Genomic DNA, 18,760 nt, shown 5'->3' on the forward strand with positions numbered 1-18,760 from the left:
TGCAGTGATGAAAGGACGTGAGATTTTCTCACGCATGCGCATACTCAGACGCATGCGCATATTCAGACGCATGCGCATACTCAGACGCATGCGCATATTCAGACGCATGCGCATATTCAGACGCATGCGCATACTCAGACGCATGCGCACGAAAACTCTCACGTGGGAGAAAACTCAGTTTCGACAGCGAGTAAGGTTACCGCGGTAAAGTAGTTATCATCGTATAGAAAAGTGGCTGTAATTTAATGTCCTCTGGTGTACATTTACGAAATTATTCAAAAGTGTACTGATAATGTCTGATGTTATTACGCAGTGGAAATTCCACACAATAGGGACCGTGCGTCATCTCTACGTGCGTCTAGACTTTTACGCCAACTAGTGGCAAGTATCCAAAGCAGTTGACATCATGTATTTAACGTAAACATACGTGATTTACTTTAAAATAATTATAAATAAAATATACTTAATTTTTTTTTAATAATGCCAACTTGGAGACAAAATTGTTGTGTTCTTGGATGTAATAATACATCACGTCGAGAACGTGGATTCGGTGTGGAAGTGAAATTTTATAAATTTCCAGAGAGCGTGTTAGGAGCCTCATGGAAAATAGTAAAACGTAAACAGTGGATAAATGCAGTGAAAAATTACGTGTAAGTACAATATTCATTAAAATTTTAAAAAATGAACTGTAACATTCAGTAAAATTATTACATTTAAATGCGACGTATGTAAAAATTGATCATTTTGTTGATGAAATTTCAAATATTTATCTTATAATTATGATTTAACCTTTTAATTTTTTTCTTTGATTTCAGAAAAAATCCAAAAGACTGGGTACCAAATAAATATGCTCACTCCGACAGTAGTGCTGCCTCTATGTTTCATGCTCAATCCCTATAGGTTATGATTAAAAATATTAGTACAGTAATGTAATTGTTTTGGTTATTACGTAGCATTGATGACAGCTGTTGAAGTGTTTTGTGAATGTGCAGTACTTTTTTATTGACATAATTATATTTTATTACTATGACTTCGTTAAAAAGAAATGTTAAATATATTTATCAATTGCCAGCATTAGAAAGATTTGAAATCTGTAAAATATTAGATCGAGATGATGAATGGGAAGAACTTGCAGGTAAATATCTATTGGAGAAAGTAAGAAAAAATAAGATGTTTTCTACTTTTCCATAACAATATTGAGAATAACATTTTTTAATATTTTTATTTGTTATAATTAAGGTAAATGGATGCAATATGATGTGTCCATTATTAGCAGTTTACAAAAACAAAAAAGTCCTACGAATGAGTTATTAAAAGATTGGGGCCTTAAAAATCATACTATTTTGGAACTATTTATTTTATTATTAAAAATGAAACAATATAAAGCAATGACTTTTTTAAAGCCATTTGTTGATACAAAATTTCATTGCTTATTAAATAATGATAATGATAATCATTCAAATATACCTAATAATCAACAAGTGACTGAAGATGTCAAGGATTTAAAGATCGGTATACAAAATTTTAATCAAAAGATTTCTCCAAGGCCAAATGCTAGAAAAATAATTGTTGATGAAAATACCGAACAAGCATCTCATAAAATAATAAATCAATCTTTGGATAATTTACAATCTGTAGATGTATCGAGTAACACAAATAATTTACTTGTGCCTTCTTTAGCAAATCGTTTATTATCTTTAAAACTAAATAAAAGTAATTCCAAAAAAATCTCAATTGTCTATATTGAGGCCTGAAGCAACTTTACCACGTGTACCATATAGTGAACTTGAAACTGCTACAAATGGTTGGTTAAAACATAATATATTAGGTAAAGGTGGTTTTGGAGTAGTTTATAGAGGTAATTTATTCATTGCAATGTATACTTTATTATTGCATAGTAATATCATAAGTAAACAATTAATATGTTTAAAGGTACATGGAAAAACACAAATGTAGCTATTAAAAGGCTCGAATACAAAAAGTCCAGCTCTGATGAAAGCTATTTGATTCAACTGAAGCAATCACTTAAAGAAATAGAAATATTGAATTCTTATCCACATGAAAATATTTTGTTATTGTATGCTTATTGTTTAGACGGTCAAATACCTTGTCTTGTGTATCAATTGATGGAAAATGGTTCTTTGGAAGATAATTTACTGTTAAAAAATAAAAGTCGGCCACTTTCTTGGCTGCAACGTCATGAAATTGCAAAAGGTACTGCACGTGGATTACAATATTTGCATACTATTGGAAAAAAACCTTTAATTCACGGTGATATCAAGAGTGCAAATATTTTACTAAATAAAAATTATGAACCTAAAATTGGTGATTTTGGTTTGGCGAAAGAGGGTGACAAAAATTCTATAATGGTAATATATTAATAAATTAACTAATGTAAAGTATTAAATAAGTATTAATCCTTTCATAGTTGCAAAAGGATTAATTCAGTAATTTAAAATAAACATTTCAATAATTTTAATTATATTTTTCCTTTTATTAGGTGAGTAGAATTCATGGTACGAGACCATACTTGCCAGATGATTTTATATATGGAAAACAATTATCTACAAAAATAGATACCTATAGTTACGGAATTGTATTATTTGAATTAGCTACTGGACTTCAAGCTTATGATAATAGTAGACCAAAAAATAAATTTTTAAAAGAATTTATAGATCATTTTGAAGATCAACATCTTCATTTATTAATTGATAACAAAGCTGGAGAAGAAGATAAACAAGTGTATAGCAATTTTATAGTATTGGGAAAATGGTGTTCCAATCGTCTTGCTAAAGATAGGCCTGAAATGGAATTAGTGTTTCGTAAACTAGATGATTTATGATATTGTTACAGACTTCCATTGCTGATAATAAGGTGCAATTGATATTACACTTGTTTATACTAGTATGTATGTATTATACTTATGCATTAAGTATATATTTTATAATTATTGGTGTAGCAATGAATTCAATGCCTTGATATTAAATTCATTGCATCAAAATCGCAATTATTTTTGTCAAGGAATTGAGTAATTGTCTAAAAGATGAATCAAAATTATCGAGAATAATGAAGATTATTTTAAAGAACTACTTTATAAATAATTAATACATTTATTATATAAAGACATGGAATTAATTCCTACACCTGATGTTAAGCGTAAAAGTTATATGATTTAAATAATGCAAATAGAATGTGATAATATATGTATAATTTTTATACATAAAACAAAAATTATATTTTATATTATTAAAATCAATATTTAATATTATATATAAAATTTATAAGATATTTAATATATAAAATATTACAATCAATTCGTACAAATTTCTTACACAATTGTATAATATATATTAAACATATAATTTATTAAGGGAAGAGGATAGAAGAGGTGAAGGAGTTCAAGTATTTGGGCTATGTATTCAGGAAGAATGGAGGACAGGAAACGCACTTGAGGGATAGGGTAAAGAAAGCAGGGGTAGTAATGAGGCAGGTATGGGAATTAGGGAGAAGAATGTTCAGCGAGGACTGGGGGAGGAATATGTGGCTCTTCGACACGCTGGTGTGGACGGTGTTAGGTTACGGAGCGAAGATATGGGGGTGGGAGGAGAGGAAAGAGATCGAGGGAGCACAGGAAAGGTACTTGAGGTGGACACTGGGAGTAGATTGGAGGACACCAGGGTACATGGTAAGAGAAGAAGGAAACAGAGATAAACTGGGAACAAGAGCAGCAAACAGAGCGTGGAAGTATGAGGAGAAGTTAAGGAGAGGAGAAGGAAGTGAGTTGGCGAGAGAATGCTGGAAGGAGGCGCGGGAGAGAGAAAAGGGGGGAGAAGTGGAGATTCCAAAATGAGAAGAAGGGAGGAAAAGGTTTAGAGAGAGGATAGTGTAGGACAGGGAGGAGGTTGTTGAGAGTTGGGAAGAGATTGAGAAGGAGGAATGAAGGCGGCAGGAGGAAGAAAGGTGGGAGAAAATACAAAGCTCCCAGATATAATAAATGGTACAACCTAGTGGTAGCGGAAGGGTTATCAAAATATTTGGAAGGCAAGTGGAGTGAAGAGAGGAAGAGAAGAGTGGTGAGATTCAGATTAGGGAATGAGATGAGGGAAGAGAGATACTGGGAGGAGGAGGAGAGGAGACGATACAGGGTGTGCGGATGGGAGAGAGAGACGTGAGAGCATTTGTTGGAAGGTTGCATTAGAAAGAACGATAGGTGAGGAGAACGGGAGAGGAATGGAAGAGAAGATAAAAGAGATTTTAGATGAGAGTGTAATAGGGGAAGAATGGATGAAGAGGGTTGAGAGTATAAGAGAGGGGAAGGAGGGACAAAGTTGGGAGTGAGGGAGGTAGAAGCGAGGGTGTGGGACGAGTGGAGGGGGAAAGGAGGAAGGGAGAAGTGAGGGAGAGAGTAGTGTTAAGATAGGTTAAGGATATAATTGTAAAAGGAATGTAACCCTTCGGAGAAGCAGTAAAATGTATCTATCTATCTATCTATCTATCTATCTATCTATCTATATAATTTATTAAATATAACTTAATGATAGTTAAAATAATTATAAATTAAAATAATTATCTATCTATTCTTATTTTTACAATCATTTATTTACATATTTTATATTTTTTGGATATTATTTATTTAAATAATTTTGATTGGGATGATATAATATTTGATATAGTTTTTTTTTTTTTTTTAGCAAAGAAAAATTTTAATTATCAAGGAAGTGATAACATAAATTTGTATTTGTTATCTCCAATTAACTATATGAGTCTGAATTTGATTTTATATTTTGTATATTTGGTAAAATGTGTATAGTCGTATTTTGATCATATTTTAAAGGTATTCTTAAATCTGCACTATCTCTCCTAATGAACTCAGATTGTTGATGTCGATGTTGATTTATTATCCAAATAGATGATATTAGCGATAAAGTGATCAGTATTATGCCACTGATTATTAATAAATAAATTACAATAGTTTGTATGACAGGTGATATAACTATCAATCTTAGTTGAAATAACCAATTACTTGACAAAGGTGCAGTCGTCTGTGAATAACATAATTTCAAAAATAAATAAATATATATAGTACTGAATAGAATTAAGTAGACAGAGCATAAATTTAGAATAATTTTTAGTTTCATTTACTATGTAGAGTACGTTCACAACGTTTGTACGAAAAAATCTCTGTCACCTTATATATATATATATAGATTGTGAAACTTACCAAATCGGACCAAAATAATGGTATCGTTTTATTGTTAAATGGTTTGACTTTAGGATTATATTGCGTGTTATGGATCACAAGATTTGATTGTATTCTTGAATTTATTTTTACCACCAAACCTACGTCCTATGAAAATAAAATAATTAAAATTTATCAATATTTTTATAGACAAAGAAAAGAAGATACAGTATTAAATACGACGAAGTATTTTTCAACGGATATTAGAGAAATAAGAGTCATATGTTAACTATAATAATTTACAGGCTGAATTTCAATCCGTGTAGAATGTTTTTCTGGATTTGGATTAAGACCTTCCACATCTTCTAATAAACTTGGATCACCTCTAAGAAAATGTGGTAAAGATACAGCTGATGGAATATCTAATAAAAAAAAAAAAAGGAAATTTAAATTAGGATAGTTATAGTTAATTTTTAGAATTACAATAGAAAAAAAAGTAATTATTTAAGATACATACGATAATAACATGCCGTTAAGTCAGATAATCCTTTCTTATAACATTTTTTCAATTTGCGACAGTAACATTCGTTATCAGGATTTTTATCTGGAGGATCCAAAAAATCATCCGATATATCATAAAGATAAGTTGGAATATTTCCATTAAAGTAAATATCTTTCTTAAATACTATTGGTACAGTTCTGCAAAAAGATTTTCGATAAACTCGAAAGACAGCACGTTTGTCTAAATTTGGTGGAAACACAGCACCTTCTGAAGCACCTCGAATACTATTACACCGTGTATTTCTGTAAATCAAACGTATGTATTGCTGTAAATATTTAAATTAATACATTATTTTATATATATAAATATATATCAGCTGATTTAATAATTACTACAATTTCAAATATAATTGTTATTTTTGATTATATGAAATTTGTGATAAAAAAAAACTTATCGAATCACCTGTCATTTTGAAATATTTATATATTATAATTTCATGCGTGAAATTCATGAACATCTTATCTAACAAATTTGTCTATAAAATTAATTAATATTTTATTGTATAATATAAATAATTTGTCACATATCTTATATTGTTCAAAGATAATCGTAAATCTTTGTATAACAATGAGAAATTATATGAACAATTAGTAATTTTTATCAATTATTACTATTCACGTAAACTTACTCCGGATAAGTTTTATTTTCTGTTTCCTCGCGATACCCCCAATGAGACATTCCGGGACTTCCATTATAGGTTTGAATACTGAAGTAACGTCCATTTTCGTCCCTCATATCATCATTTTTACGAATATTTATATTTACGATATTTTCACCCTCGTCATACATCTATACAAAAACATTGATTTCTCTTGGCATATATTATATATACAGTATAACTGTATAAATAAACTTATATTCATTATAGAACACAGCTGTTTTGAAAAGTCTATTAAACGTAGAGATCTGTTTTTTTTTTATATTTTTTTTTTTAATAAAATTTGCATTGAAACATGAAAAATAAAACTAATAGATTGTCACGTGTTAATAATACATTATGTAAAAGTTTCAATTCTTTGAAATTACGGTAAAAAAAAAATATTACAAATTTTAGATTATACGTACCCTATCAAGGAGACCTAATTTTCTAAAGTGAAGATAAGACGGTAATATTCCAGTCGCTAATTTTACCAAATTATCATCGTAACCCCATAAAAAATCATAAGCCGTCAAATTTAGTATGGGTTCACTACCAATCATATTAGTCAATTGCGTTACAAGATAATTAGTAAAAAATCCGGCATCGGATAACGCAGACGTTATGCCCTGAAATGTAAATAAGTCTGTATAAGTATGTATGTAATACATACTTGCATATATAATGATTCTCTAAAATATTAAAGTACTAAATATAACTAACTTTACATTTTGATATTTTATTTATTTATAAAGTAATCACTCTGGTTTGTATTGTTGATACAGATTTATAGTTAATATGATCATTATTAATATATTATTGTTTTAATCGCTTACCAACATTCCAATATTTGGTACGTAAACAAAATCCTTTTCAGGATCGCTTATTGATAATTCTGGTACGAAGAATACAGTCCTTCTTGGAATATAAGTTAAAGTGCCGTTGTCGTTAAACGTTATGTTTGTATGTTCTAAGAATTCTCTATGATCAATCAATAAATACGTATAAGTTAGAATACAAATAAAATGTAAATGTAAGATGTAAATATTAAGGAAACTATATATAATATATGAACCGATGATTGTATAAGTGATTTAACATAAGACACTTGAAATATTTAAAAAAAAAACATGTTTTGTCTCTTACGCATTATTCTTCTAATTTAAATAGTTCTTGTGTTTATTGATTATATAAACGTTATCTTTATATAAATAAAATTTACGTATATATCTTACTGATATATATATATATATATATAGTGATTTAACATAAAACATTTGAAATATTTTAAAAAAACATGTTTTGTCTCTTACGCATTATTCTTCTAATTTAAATAGTTACTTGCGTTTATTAATTATATAAACGTTATTTTTTTATAGAATTAACATTTACGTATACTTACTGATATACATAGGGCCCAATTTCTTGGAGTTTAAGTTTCTCCGTACCTTTTAAAAATTCAACAGGATTGGTAATGTTGAAAATATATACTTTATTGAATACTTCGATGGGAGGCTCTTTCCATATCGAAAAAATTAATGAGTTTGGTCTCATTTCTAAATTCTAGAAAAATAAAGAAATATTTGTTTTTTTGTTTGTTTTTGTTTTAAAAGGAAGTTTGTTTTATATATCAAAATATAATGGGTATGAACTTATTTTATTGTACTTACGTAATCCAGTATCTTTTTTATAGGATTGACAATATAGATCGTATAACTCAATATGCTGCAGATTATGCCGACTATAAATAAAATGATACATTCTGAAAAATAAAATAATTTTTCTTTAAAACCTTGTATGTTTTATCATACATGTTCTTTTTTTTTTTTAAATTTAAATCGTGAATACCCTTGGTCTTACATGAAATAATTATTTTTAAAAGAAAGCATATAAGAAGAATTTTATTATTCATTTAAACCAATTGTTTTAGAAACTAACTTGTATATAGAGTATTAAATAAAATTTAATATATATATATATATATCTCACAAGATATTTATTTTGTTGTTTAAAATGACTCGAGAGAAATGAATCGATAAAAAAAAGAAGATATTTTAACTTGAAAATAGAATTTATAAATCGTTCATATTTCTTATATATTATGTTGAAGTTCAATATTAAAATAATTTCTAGAAAATATTCATATATTCATCGTTAGTAAATAGAAGTAATTATTTGTAGGAGTGTATCTAATAAATTACATGTAAATTGTGTCAGCAATTAAAAAGTAAATATAAAGGTAGATCACATTTTAAGAAAAAAATGAATTAATTAAATTGAATCTTGTATCATAAAAGTGATTAATCTTTGAATAATTATAGATTTCAATATAAACAGGAAAGTAATTAATGTAAGTTATTATAAATTTTAAAGTAAGGTAGATGTGTGTGTGTGTTTGTGTAAACTTAGGAGTAGATGGGATGCAATATTGTATATATATATATACATGTTTAAATATATTCATAAGTCAATTATTAGTATACAAACTGAATAAATTTTTGTATTATTCTTAATAAGATTTCTTTTTGTTCTTCTTAGAGAAAAAAGTCAAGCAATTGAACAGACCTTTATCTTTTTTTCTTCTTAGAAAAAAAAGTCAAGCAATTGAACAGACCTTTATCTTTTTTTCTTCCGCCAATGAGACAAATTATATAATATTATTAATATTATATAATTATACATTTGTTAATTTAATAGATAATACTAAAGATCTGGGACTGCAAATAAGCGGGGAAAAATCAAATATATGATAACCGATAGAGTTCAGAATAGGCCTAGTACTAGAACTTTGGTCGTCCGGGATAAAACTTTTGAACGGATCAGCAACTTTAGGTATTTAGGATCGATCATAAATCAGACGAACGAAATTAACGAAGAACTTGAGAAAAGAAATCAATCTAGGCAATTCATGTTTTTATTCGGTTAACAAATTACTCAGCTCGCGGTTGTTGTCTAGGTGATTTAAAATCAGGATATACAGGACAATCATCCTGCCGGTAGTCCTTTATGGTTGCGAATTGTGGTCGCTTATGTTATGGGACGAAAAGAAATGTAGAGTTTTTGAAAACAAAGTTCTTCGTAAAATGTTCGGTGCAAAACGCGATGAGGAAACGGTCAAATGGAGAAAACTCCATAACGTTGAAGTACATCGATTGTACAATAAACCGGACATTATCAATGTCGTAAAATCACGCCGATTAAGATGGGCTGGTTATATGATGCGCATGGGGGAGGATTGAACGACGCATAAAATATTGGTCGGTATACTGAACGGGAAAAGACCACTAGGTTGACCAAGACGTAGATGGGAGGATAATATTAGAAAGGACCTGAAAGAAATGGGATACGAAGATCGCGAATGGAAGGATCGCGCTCAGGGACGGTAACAATGGCAGAATTTGGTATTTGCGGTAATGAATTTTCGAGTTCCTAATGCCAGTTAACAATAATAATAATAATAATAATAATAATAATAATAATAATAATACATTTATTAATATATAAATACATATAACTTAAGGTAAATCTTTAATGTATATATATATATTTAATAAATTTTAAGTGCATAACAATGACAGTATTGTGTGTAAATTTTTCTGTTAGTTATTTCTATATATATATATATATATATATACAGTACTTATCCATTTATATATATATATATATTTATCTCTGATTGTATGTGTGTATATATTATACTAGTTTTTATTTCCTTCTATGCATTATTTTTATTTCTTAGAAAAATGCAAATTTTTTCGATAAGAAATGTTATTTGCTTAGTGTACTTTTATTAAAAAAAAAAAAAAATAATAATAATAATTTCTGTTTAATTATCGTATTGCAATCATTTTCAATAATTGCAAATATGTTAAAAATAAAACATCCGAGGAGTATTTTTTTATGATTTTAATTACATGACGTATCAAACTTATCTTGTGCCCATAATTATGAAAATGGTCTAAGTCAAAATAAAAAAAAAAAAATAAAAAAAGAGTTTATTAGTTATTACGCGCCACATTATTTTAAACTAAATAAATTCAATGTAATTTTCACGATATTGTCAAAAATGAATCGTTAGATAATGTTTGTTTTTTCAATATTACATAGAATTCATATAATGTTCAAATAGAAATCTTTAACACGCTCGTCGCCCAGCCCGTTTCGGTTGAGTTTTTCGCCTGGCCCAAAAATCGACTGTCGGCGCGCCGTAACGTAAAGAAGCGATAAGTAGAAATATCAACAATGCAACCCGAGTATTACGGTTATATTATATTATTATATTTTATTTACAGAAAATAATAAAATATAAAAGTATCTTTTATTTATCGAAAATAATTTTGTTTCGAAATGAGAAATGTGATAAGTTTTTCCAACTAAAAATCCTATACTATCCTTCGACAAGAAGAGCGTCACCATATACGGTGACGGGGCCCACAGGGAAGCATACCCGTCTCCTCTATACGGTGACATGGCAACGAACGTGTTAAATATTTCGAAATAAGAGATACATGACTTAGATTACTTTCATAATTATAGGCACAATTATATTCTATGATTTTAAATTCTATGCATTATTAATATTATACAGAAAAAATGATTCAATGTAGAAATACTTCGAATCAATTTTTAATTTTGTGTCAGTAAATATTAACTGTAAATAAATAAACTTTATCAAATTTCTTCAAATATTTCAATATAAATGTAATAAAAAAAAAAACCATTCGTTCGATCATTCGATAATATTTAACTAAATGTTATTTGCAATTAAGAGATAAACGTGGTATTTTTGATTCAATTAGAAAAAAAATCAGATCGAGTTCAACCATTCGAACTTTATTTCTTACATAACACTTTCCAACTTTCATTTTAGAGAAATGTCGTTTTTATATAATTATCATGTTAAGTATCTTGAATTAAAAAACAGCGATAGATGGATTTTCTTTCTTTTTTAAAAAGCGACGATATTAATCTAAGAATTTGAAAGTTAAAATAAAATCATTGTGTGTGTGTGTGTGTGTATTTCACATTTAAATTCAACGATTAGTTCAATTAGATGAAATAAAAACTAAACACGATTTTGTAAAGTTCTAATATTAGATGATATATGTGTATGTGTGTATGTGTATCAAAAGTATGCGTGAGTGTATCAAAATCAATTGTCATTATCCTTTATTTAGTTCTTTTATTCAATGTTGTTTTTATTACTGTCAGGAGGTTGCATATATTGGGATCTCTGGCAGGGGCGTGGCGTAGCAATTCGACCTATCTATTCTCATTTTGAATTTAGCCACCAGATAGTGTATTCAAGTGCTAGAGATCCCACGTGACGTAGCAGTTCGACCTATCTATTCTAATTTTGAATTTAACCACCAGATAGTGTATTTAAGTGCTAGAGATCCCACGTGACGTAGCAATTCGACCTATCTATTCTAATTTTGAATTTAACCACCAGATAGCGTATTCAAGTGCTAGAGATCCCAATATCATGTGGTGAATTCTATTTACTCAAAGTAAATAGAAATTCCTTTTATGGAAAGTCATATAAACAACATTGAATAAAAGAACTTTCATAGGGGACAACACAGCCAGTCTTATGGGGGATTTCGAAGAGGACGGTACATCGAAGGGTAAATTCATGTTTTTAGATTACTATATATACTTTTCTTCAATTAATTAACTATTATTTAATTGTTAATTTAATAGTATTGTACTCTACTAATATTTAGTATCATTTAAACTAAGATACATTTTTTTTAGCAAATAAACAATAAGAAGTTACAACGTTCAACAAATATGGATAGTATATCCCTTTTATTATTCTTCTTACAACCCATTTGATATTTTAACTTGAAGAAAAGTTTTTATATTTAATCCTGTTCCAATGAAAATTTCTACATCTACAAAATCTTTTTCATCTCAAAGTTCCTGAAACATCATCTTTAAAAAAGGATTGTAAAGGTAACATTTCAATCAATTTTAATCAAATATCCATCTTTTATTATTCAATCCAATTATCCTTTCGTTCAGAATGTATAAATAATTACAAAAAAAAAAAAAGAAAGAAATTAAAATGAATGTAAATTATTGTTATTTATCGTGTAAAAATTATCATTTAATATTTAAATTATATTAATACGTCATTAATAAGATAATTTTGTAATAACAATAAGATGATTAAATAATAATTGCGCATTAGAGCATAATACTATATTGACGCAGATGTTAATTACCTGCATCTAAAAACTGTGCCTTATTATGTTTATTTCCTTGTTGATGAGATAAGTATTATAAAAAATAAAAACATATCGTAAAATTAATGATCAATACAATTGCTTATATCAATTTATAATACGATAATAATTATTGAGAAAATAGATAATAGTTGCGATCTAAGTTCAAACGACTTATTGTTTATAGTGGGAAGTTTATTAAAAAAACTTGACAAACAAGTACGTTCAAACGAAGATCGCGAAATTAAAAACTAAACTAAACAAAAAGTTACGCTTATTAAATTGTTTTTGTTGTTTTATTAGTCAAGTTCTTTTTTTCTAGTATGTTAAAAAAAAAGTATGCTCATTTATTTTCAATGTTACTTTGTGTGTAACACCTTCTTTTTCTCTGTTTTTTTTCTTTTTCTTTTTCTTTTTAAAATAATGAAAAAAAGTATTTCTTTTTTTATTTATAATCATTTAATCAAAGAAATCAATTGATTGGTGTACATTAAGTTTATTAATGAAATATTTACTCACTTTTAAATTGTTGAAAAGGTACCGTCGATTTCATGGATGATGAAACTGATACTTTACGGATTCGTCTGAAATTAGCCACTTTGATTTTAAAAGTCTGCAAAAATTACAATAAAATAATTAATTATCATAATAAATATATAATATCATTATAAATCTCGTATAGATATATAGGGTGGGTCATTATAACATCATGTTATACGATTTCATTAAATATATATTAAACAGAAATAAAATGCTATTTAACTGATGTTAACCACCCTATATATAAAAATATAGTATAATGCAATGTACAATATAATAAACAACACATTAGACAAAATATTAAAAATATTTTAACGTAATAGAAAAATATAATTTTTCTTTTTTTTTTTTAAATAGTCTTAACAATAATACCGATTTTTCTAATTACCGGTATATTTGGAAAAATAAAGGATAATGAAAGAGGATGTAAGTTTTCTAAGAAAATTAAACAAGATGATAGAAAATTGTATGTATAGGTAACGCGTGTATGCGTTATAAGCCATGTTTACCATAATTCTTAACACTTTATTTTTTCTTGACACAACGTTCAGAGTTTTCTTTCTTTTTTTTCTTTTTTTTTTCTTTTTTTTTTCTTTTTGCATCTAAAACGCATAAGCATTATGACATATATGTTTTTTCTTATTCTTCTTACGCATAAATATCTCATAATGACACGTCTTCAATGATATACATATGTACTGTTGTGTGTACAATGGATTCTTCTTTATTAATATTTTTTTAATAAGCATAAATTATACGCATGCATATTTATAAAAAAAAAGATTTACATATGTTGAATCACTTGGGATCTATTTTTTCACCCATTCCCAAAACGTGACCAGCATTATTTTGTTTGAACAAAAATCCCCCAATGAAAAAAAAAATAAAAATAAAAATAAAAATCTAAATAAAACTCACTTGTTAATGACAAATGTTTAATGTCTTGATTAGGTTTTAACATTTTTTTCTTTTTCGAATATTTTTTTTTCAGAAAGTAAACAACATCACATACACAGCGTAAATGAGAGAGAGAGAAAAAAAAAACCAACACTTTGGTCTAAGATTTTTTTTCTCCTAAGAGGAAAAACTACTCTTGATTATCGTTGGCTTTTTCTTTTTTTTTTTTTTTTTTTTTTTAAACAAATTACTTTAACAAGACTACTATTAATATAAAGAAAAACTAAAACGAAAGACTTGTCGAGTTTCATTATGATATAGTGTATCTTATCACACATTGTTCTTTGAAATTATCAATTTCATTGATGCACTGCTGTACCAATGTTAAATGTACATTTTGTAAGCATTGAAATATATTTCAATAAAAATTTGATAACGTTGATTTGAAAGGAGTCATCTACAAAAATTAGCCGACAATTAAACATAAAATGATATTCACATAAAAGATTAATGTATAATTAGTATAATACGATATAATATGTGCCCATAATTATGAAAATGGTCTAATTGTAAGTCAAAATTAATTTAAAAAAAAAAATGAGTTTATCAGTTATTACACACTACATTATTATAAACTAAATAAATTCAATGTAATTTTCACGATATTATCAAAAATGAATCGTTAGATAATGTTTGTTATTTCAATATTCTGTAGAATTCATATAGCGTTCAAGTATAAATCTTTAAATATCTCGAAACAAGAGATATATGTCTTAGACCATTTTCATAGATAATTATTGGCACATATAAACAATCACTGACATGTTAATTAATATAATTATCTTATTGATTATTAATTAAGTTTAAAAATATTCATATTAATACAATGGACGTTATTCTTATTAACACATTTGATTAATAACTCTGCATGATATAAAATTTATTCTTTACATGATCTTTGACTTTTAGAAAAAAATTCTTTTGATAATGTGTGGTCCTTGATTTATATAAAAATTCTTTTGATAATGAAATATCGAGCTCGACGTTTGTTTTTTTTTTTTTTATAAAAATTCTGTTAATTAATTTCTAGATAATAAATTTATTTTTTCCTTGTGATCCTTGATTTATATAAAAATTCTATTAATTATTCATTTCTAGGTAATACAATTCAAAATAAAGAAATTATTTGTTGTTAAAATATTATTGACTTTATTGTACTCGTTTATTAATCTTTTCGAAATAATTCGATGAATGAAAAATTCATTTTAATTTAAGTTTACACGGTATATTATTTTAATTACAAGTACGAATTCTTGATTAGTGTGTATATTATAATTTGATTATTATTATTCTCATTGATTTACATTTATATTCCTATTTTGTTAAAAATATCTTTTCAATATTTTCTTCCATTTTTTTTTTCTCAATATTTCCAATATTTCATACTCTGTACGAAAATTTGTCCCTATTCACTTTAATCTTTCCAATATAATTCAATTTAACTCTTTTCCTTTACTAATTTCTAACTTCTCTTTCGTATTTTATTGATTTTATTACAAACCATATCTCAATGTGACCTGCAAATGCAGGTCTGCCGATTGAAAAATAAAACGTAAAATATGAATTTCTTTTTCCCCCTCGTTTTAAAAACCTTCACCTTTTCGAAAGCAATTGCCATTAGAAATAATATCAAAGATCACATTAATTTGTAAATACACACCTAGTGTGCATTATTACATTATCTATATTTAAATAAATCTAATAAAAGTCAAAGAATACAGAATATAAATGAATATACATTTTTGTACTAAATTTAAACAAAAAAAAAACAAACCTCCCCCTTTTTATATTATTGTTACATGAAAACGATAAAATAATTATTAGTAACGAATGAAAAAAAAAAAATAAAATATTAACACTCACCGAGACGAAGTGCAAAAATATTTTCCTTCGATATATAAATCGAACTGTATGATTAACAAATTGATCAAAATGAAAAATAAAACGGCACTATGATAAATACTTCTTTTTACATGAATTTTTCGAAGTTTTTTTTCTTTCTTTTTTTTTTTTTTAGAAATTACAAATTAAATTTTGTTATATTATAATAAATGTAAAAATCACGAGTGTCTTATTACAAGCACGAATATCCCTTTCTCTTTCTTTCTTTCTTTCTTTCACTCTCTCTTTCTCTCGCTCTCTCCCTTTCTCTGTCTCTTTCTTTCTTTTACTCTTTATTTCTCTCTGTTTTCCTCTTTTCTTGATATCAGTGCGTGCAAATCGTATGTGCACTCTGCTTTATACCGTCTCTCGTTCGTTTATAACCCCCCCGACTTATGACAACGAACACAAAGTGAACAACGATGACGACTACGACTAAGGACGACGACGATGATGGCGCGAAAAATATTGAAGAAATCGAATTATAATATGACGATATGTTTTTTCTTTTTTTTTATATTTGTATTTAATAACCAAGTTATTTCTCGAAAAAGAAAGATAATAAATTATGAAAATCAATTTAATGAACGAGAAGAGGATTGTTAATATCATAATAATTAACGTAAACGGATTATATTAACATTACTATTTTTTCCAAATAAAATCTTTTTCTGTTTTTTTTTTTTTTTTTAGTCATTTTAAAATTTATGAGGTATTAATAATGATATTTAAAAAAAGAAAAAATAAATGAAAACAAAGGTGCAAGGAGATATATATATATATATATATATATATATATATATTTTTATTAATATTTTTATTATTATTATTATTATTATTATTATTATTATTATTATTATTATTATTATTATTATTATTATTATTATTATTATTATTATTATTATTATTAATAATTGTATTAAATTATTCATATAATGTTATACTTTCTTTTTTATTATACATAATTATACATAATTTCATTATATAATAATATTATACATCTGTAATTATATATGATTCATATAATGTATAGACGTTTTACTATATATTATTTGTTATGTAAAATCTGTTATTATAATATTTATATATATATATATATATATATATCCAAAAAAATCGAAAATGGCTTTATCGAGTTGATCAGTTTTTTTTTTAACTCGTAATCGAATTTTTTTTTGCTCAAGTCGTAGTATATGTCTTGTTTGTGGAAAATATTATAGTTAGTGGTACCCAACTTTATTGAGTTTGAATTGAATATAAAAATTTTTTAAAAATTTGAAAATGAGGAAATGACAGTTTTATAAAAATGATCAAGGACATCAATTTCGATTTTTTTAGAGAACTAGCCATATATAATTATTATATATAATACACTATTATGTATAATATATTATTATATATATATACATGTAAATATTATGTACCTCTTTGTTATATATTTTGTAGAAATATTTGTTTTTATTTTAAAAATATTATTTGAAGAAAAAAAAAAAAAGAAAGAGTGTAGCGTGTGGGGGTGATTTTTATATTGTAAAAATCTATGATAAAACAATTCAAATGAAAAATTGATATTTTATTTATGACAAAACAACTGTTATAATATATAATATATATCGATAATAATAATTAATGAAATTATACGGAAACCTTACCCTGGGAATGGAATGTCCCACTTATCGAAAATTTTAAAACTTTCACATTTTTATTGATAAGTAGTTATTCGAGTTTCTTAATATTTTTTATTCTTTCAGAAATCGATTTGAACCGGTTTTACGAATGACTTATTTTAAATCCTTGATATTATTAAACTTTACATAGAGAGACTGTATAAATCAATTTCTTATTTCAATTTTATAAAGAAAAAAAAAAAAAAAAAAAAGAAACATAAGTGATTCTTCTTGTAAAATTTATTTTACAAGAATAACCACTCGAAAATGATGTTGCTTTAGTATATAATAGACTGATCATGGTTTTTTTTTTATGAACCAAGTTCTTTACGATACAAATTTTTTTGATATCCGTCCATTCAAATTATTCATTGTATACAGGGTGATTTTTGGAACTTAGGCGGGTAATAACTTTTTTTTTAAGTAACAATAGAAAAAAAATCATAAAGGAAAAAGTTATATGGCACAACAAATGTCAACTTTCTACGACCTTAATTTTTTTGAAAGTGCATCATCGATGCACCAGCTAGATGCAGTTGCACTTTTTTTTTTTAAATAAAACCTTAAATTTTTTTTTACACTATTCGATTCCTTTTTTTATTCTGCGTTAAAAAGTATTTAATGAAGGTCATCGAAATGTCAATAGTTTACGAGATAATTGATGTTTTATATCAGCAAGTATATAATAGCAGATATACGAAAACACCTTCTGGCCATGTGTTTTATTTATACCTTTTGTTCACACTAAATTCAAATCAAGTTTATATAAGCTATGTTAATGCATAGTCAGATAGATATTTGTTGATATGCTTACACTTCCTTAAATAAAAAATGATTAATCATTATGAAAGCCTAACTCATAATCCTATCAATTCTGACATTCTCATTTATATATATATATATATATATATATATATATATATATATGTATATCATAGCCTTAAATTAACTTTAATGAAAGTATTGACAATTATCGAAAGATACTTACTTATACTATGTACTCCTTTCTAATCATTTATATTTAAATTTATAATTTTTATCTATCGATAAATTAATAAGTATACAATGTACACGGAAGTTATACATTATACCAAATCACTTTGATAT

The 18,760-nt window shown here is 26.4% G+C and overlaps 2 protein-coding genes and 1 long non-coding RNA gene across 3 annotated transcripts; 2 read left to right on the forward strand and 1 right to left on the reverse strand.

The window, feature by feature from the left end:
* Positions 1-140: 140 nt before the first annotated feature.
* On the forward strand, positions 141-3,256 carry pll (serine/threonine-protein kinase pelle). The gene is given in 6 exon segments (XM_015324446.2): positions 141-650; positions 816-1,135; positions 1,240-1,721; positions 1,723-1,858; positions 1,933-2,369; positions 2,501-3,256. Coding segments are annotated over 5 exon segments (1,506 nt in total). The 5' UTR covers positions 141-650; positions 816-1,026; the 3' UTR covers positions 2,843-3,256.
* Positions 3,211-16,365, reverse strand: LOC107068238 (scavenger receptor class B member 1). The gene is made up of 11 exons (XM_015324447.2): positions 15,969-16,365; positions 13,128-13,221; positions 8,049-8,140; positions 7,781-7,941; positions 7,215-7,359; positions 6,807-7,007; positions 6,370-6,530; positions 5,697-5,983; positions 5,483-5,601; positions 5,222-5,347; positions 3,211-5,042 (listed from the first exon to the last, which is right to left on the reverse strand). Exons 2-11 carry the CDS (start codon positions 13,159-13,161, stop codon positions 4,752-4,754), a joined length of 1,617 nt encoding a protein of 538 aa, XP_015179933.2. The 5' UTR covers positions 13,162-13,221; positions 15,969-16,365; the 3' UTR covers positions 3,211-4,751.
* LOC149033160 (uncharacterized) lies at positions 8,992-15,112 on the forward strand. The gene is made up of 4 exons (XR_016175951.1): positions 8,992-9,788; positions 11,952-12,005; positions 12,136-12,336; positions 14,140-15,112. It is a non-coding gene; the product is annotated as an uncharacterized LOC149033160 (long non-coding RNA).
* Positions 16,366-18,760: the final 2,395 nt, after the last annotated feature.

This window comes from Polistes dominula, unplaced genomic scaffold (genome assembly GCF_049000335.1).
Source record: "Polistes dominula isolate Pdom_NZ unplaced genomic scaffold, Pdom_raw_medaka contig_15, whole genome shotgun sequence".
NCBI lineage: Eukaryota > Metazoa > Arthropoda > Insecta > Hymenoptera > Vespidae > Polistes > Polistes dominula.

Bases quoted from the DNA above. Each gene is read 5' to 3' on its own strand.
- LOC107068238 (XM_015324447.2), bottom strand. From the start codon at position 13,161: ATGAAATCGACGGTACCTTTTCAACAATTTAAAA. The intron at 7,942-8,048 runs GTAAGTACAATA...TTATTTTTCTAG, and splicing joins TAAAAAAGATACTGGATTAC to AATTTAGAAATGAGACCAAA. The intron at 5,602-5,696 runs GTATGTATCTTA...TTTTTTTATTAG, and splicing joins CTTAACGGCATGTTATTATC to ATATTCCATCAGCTGTATCT.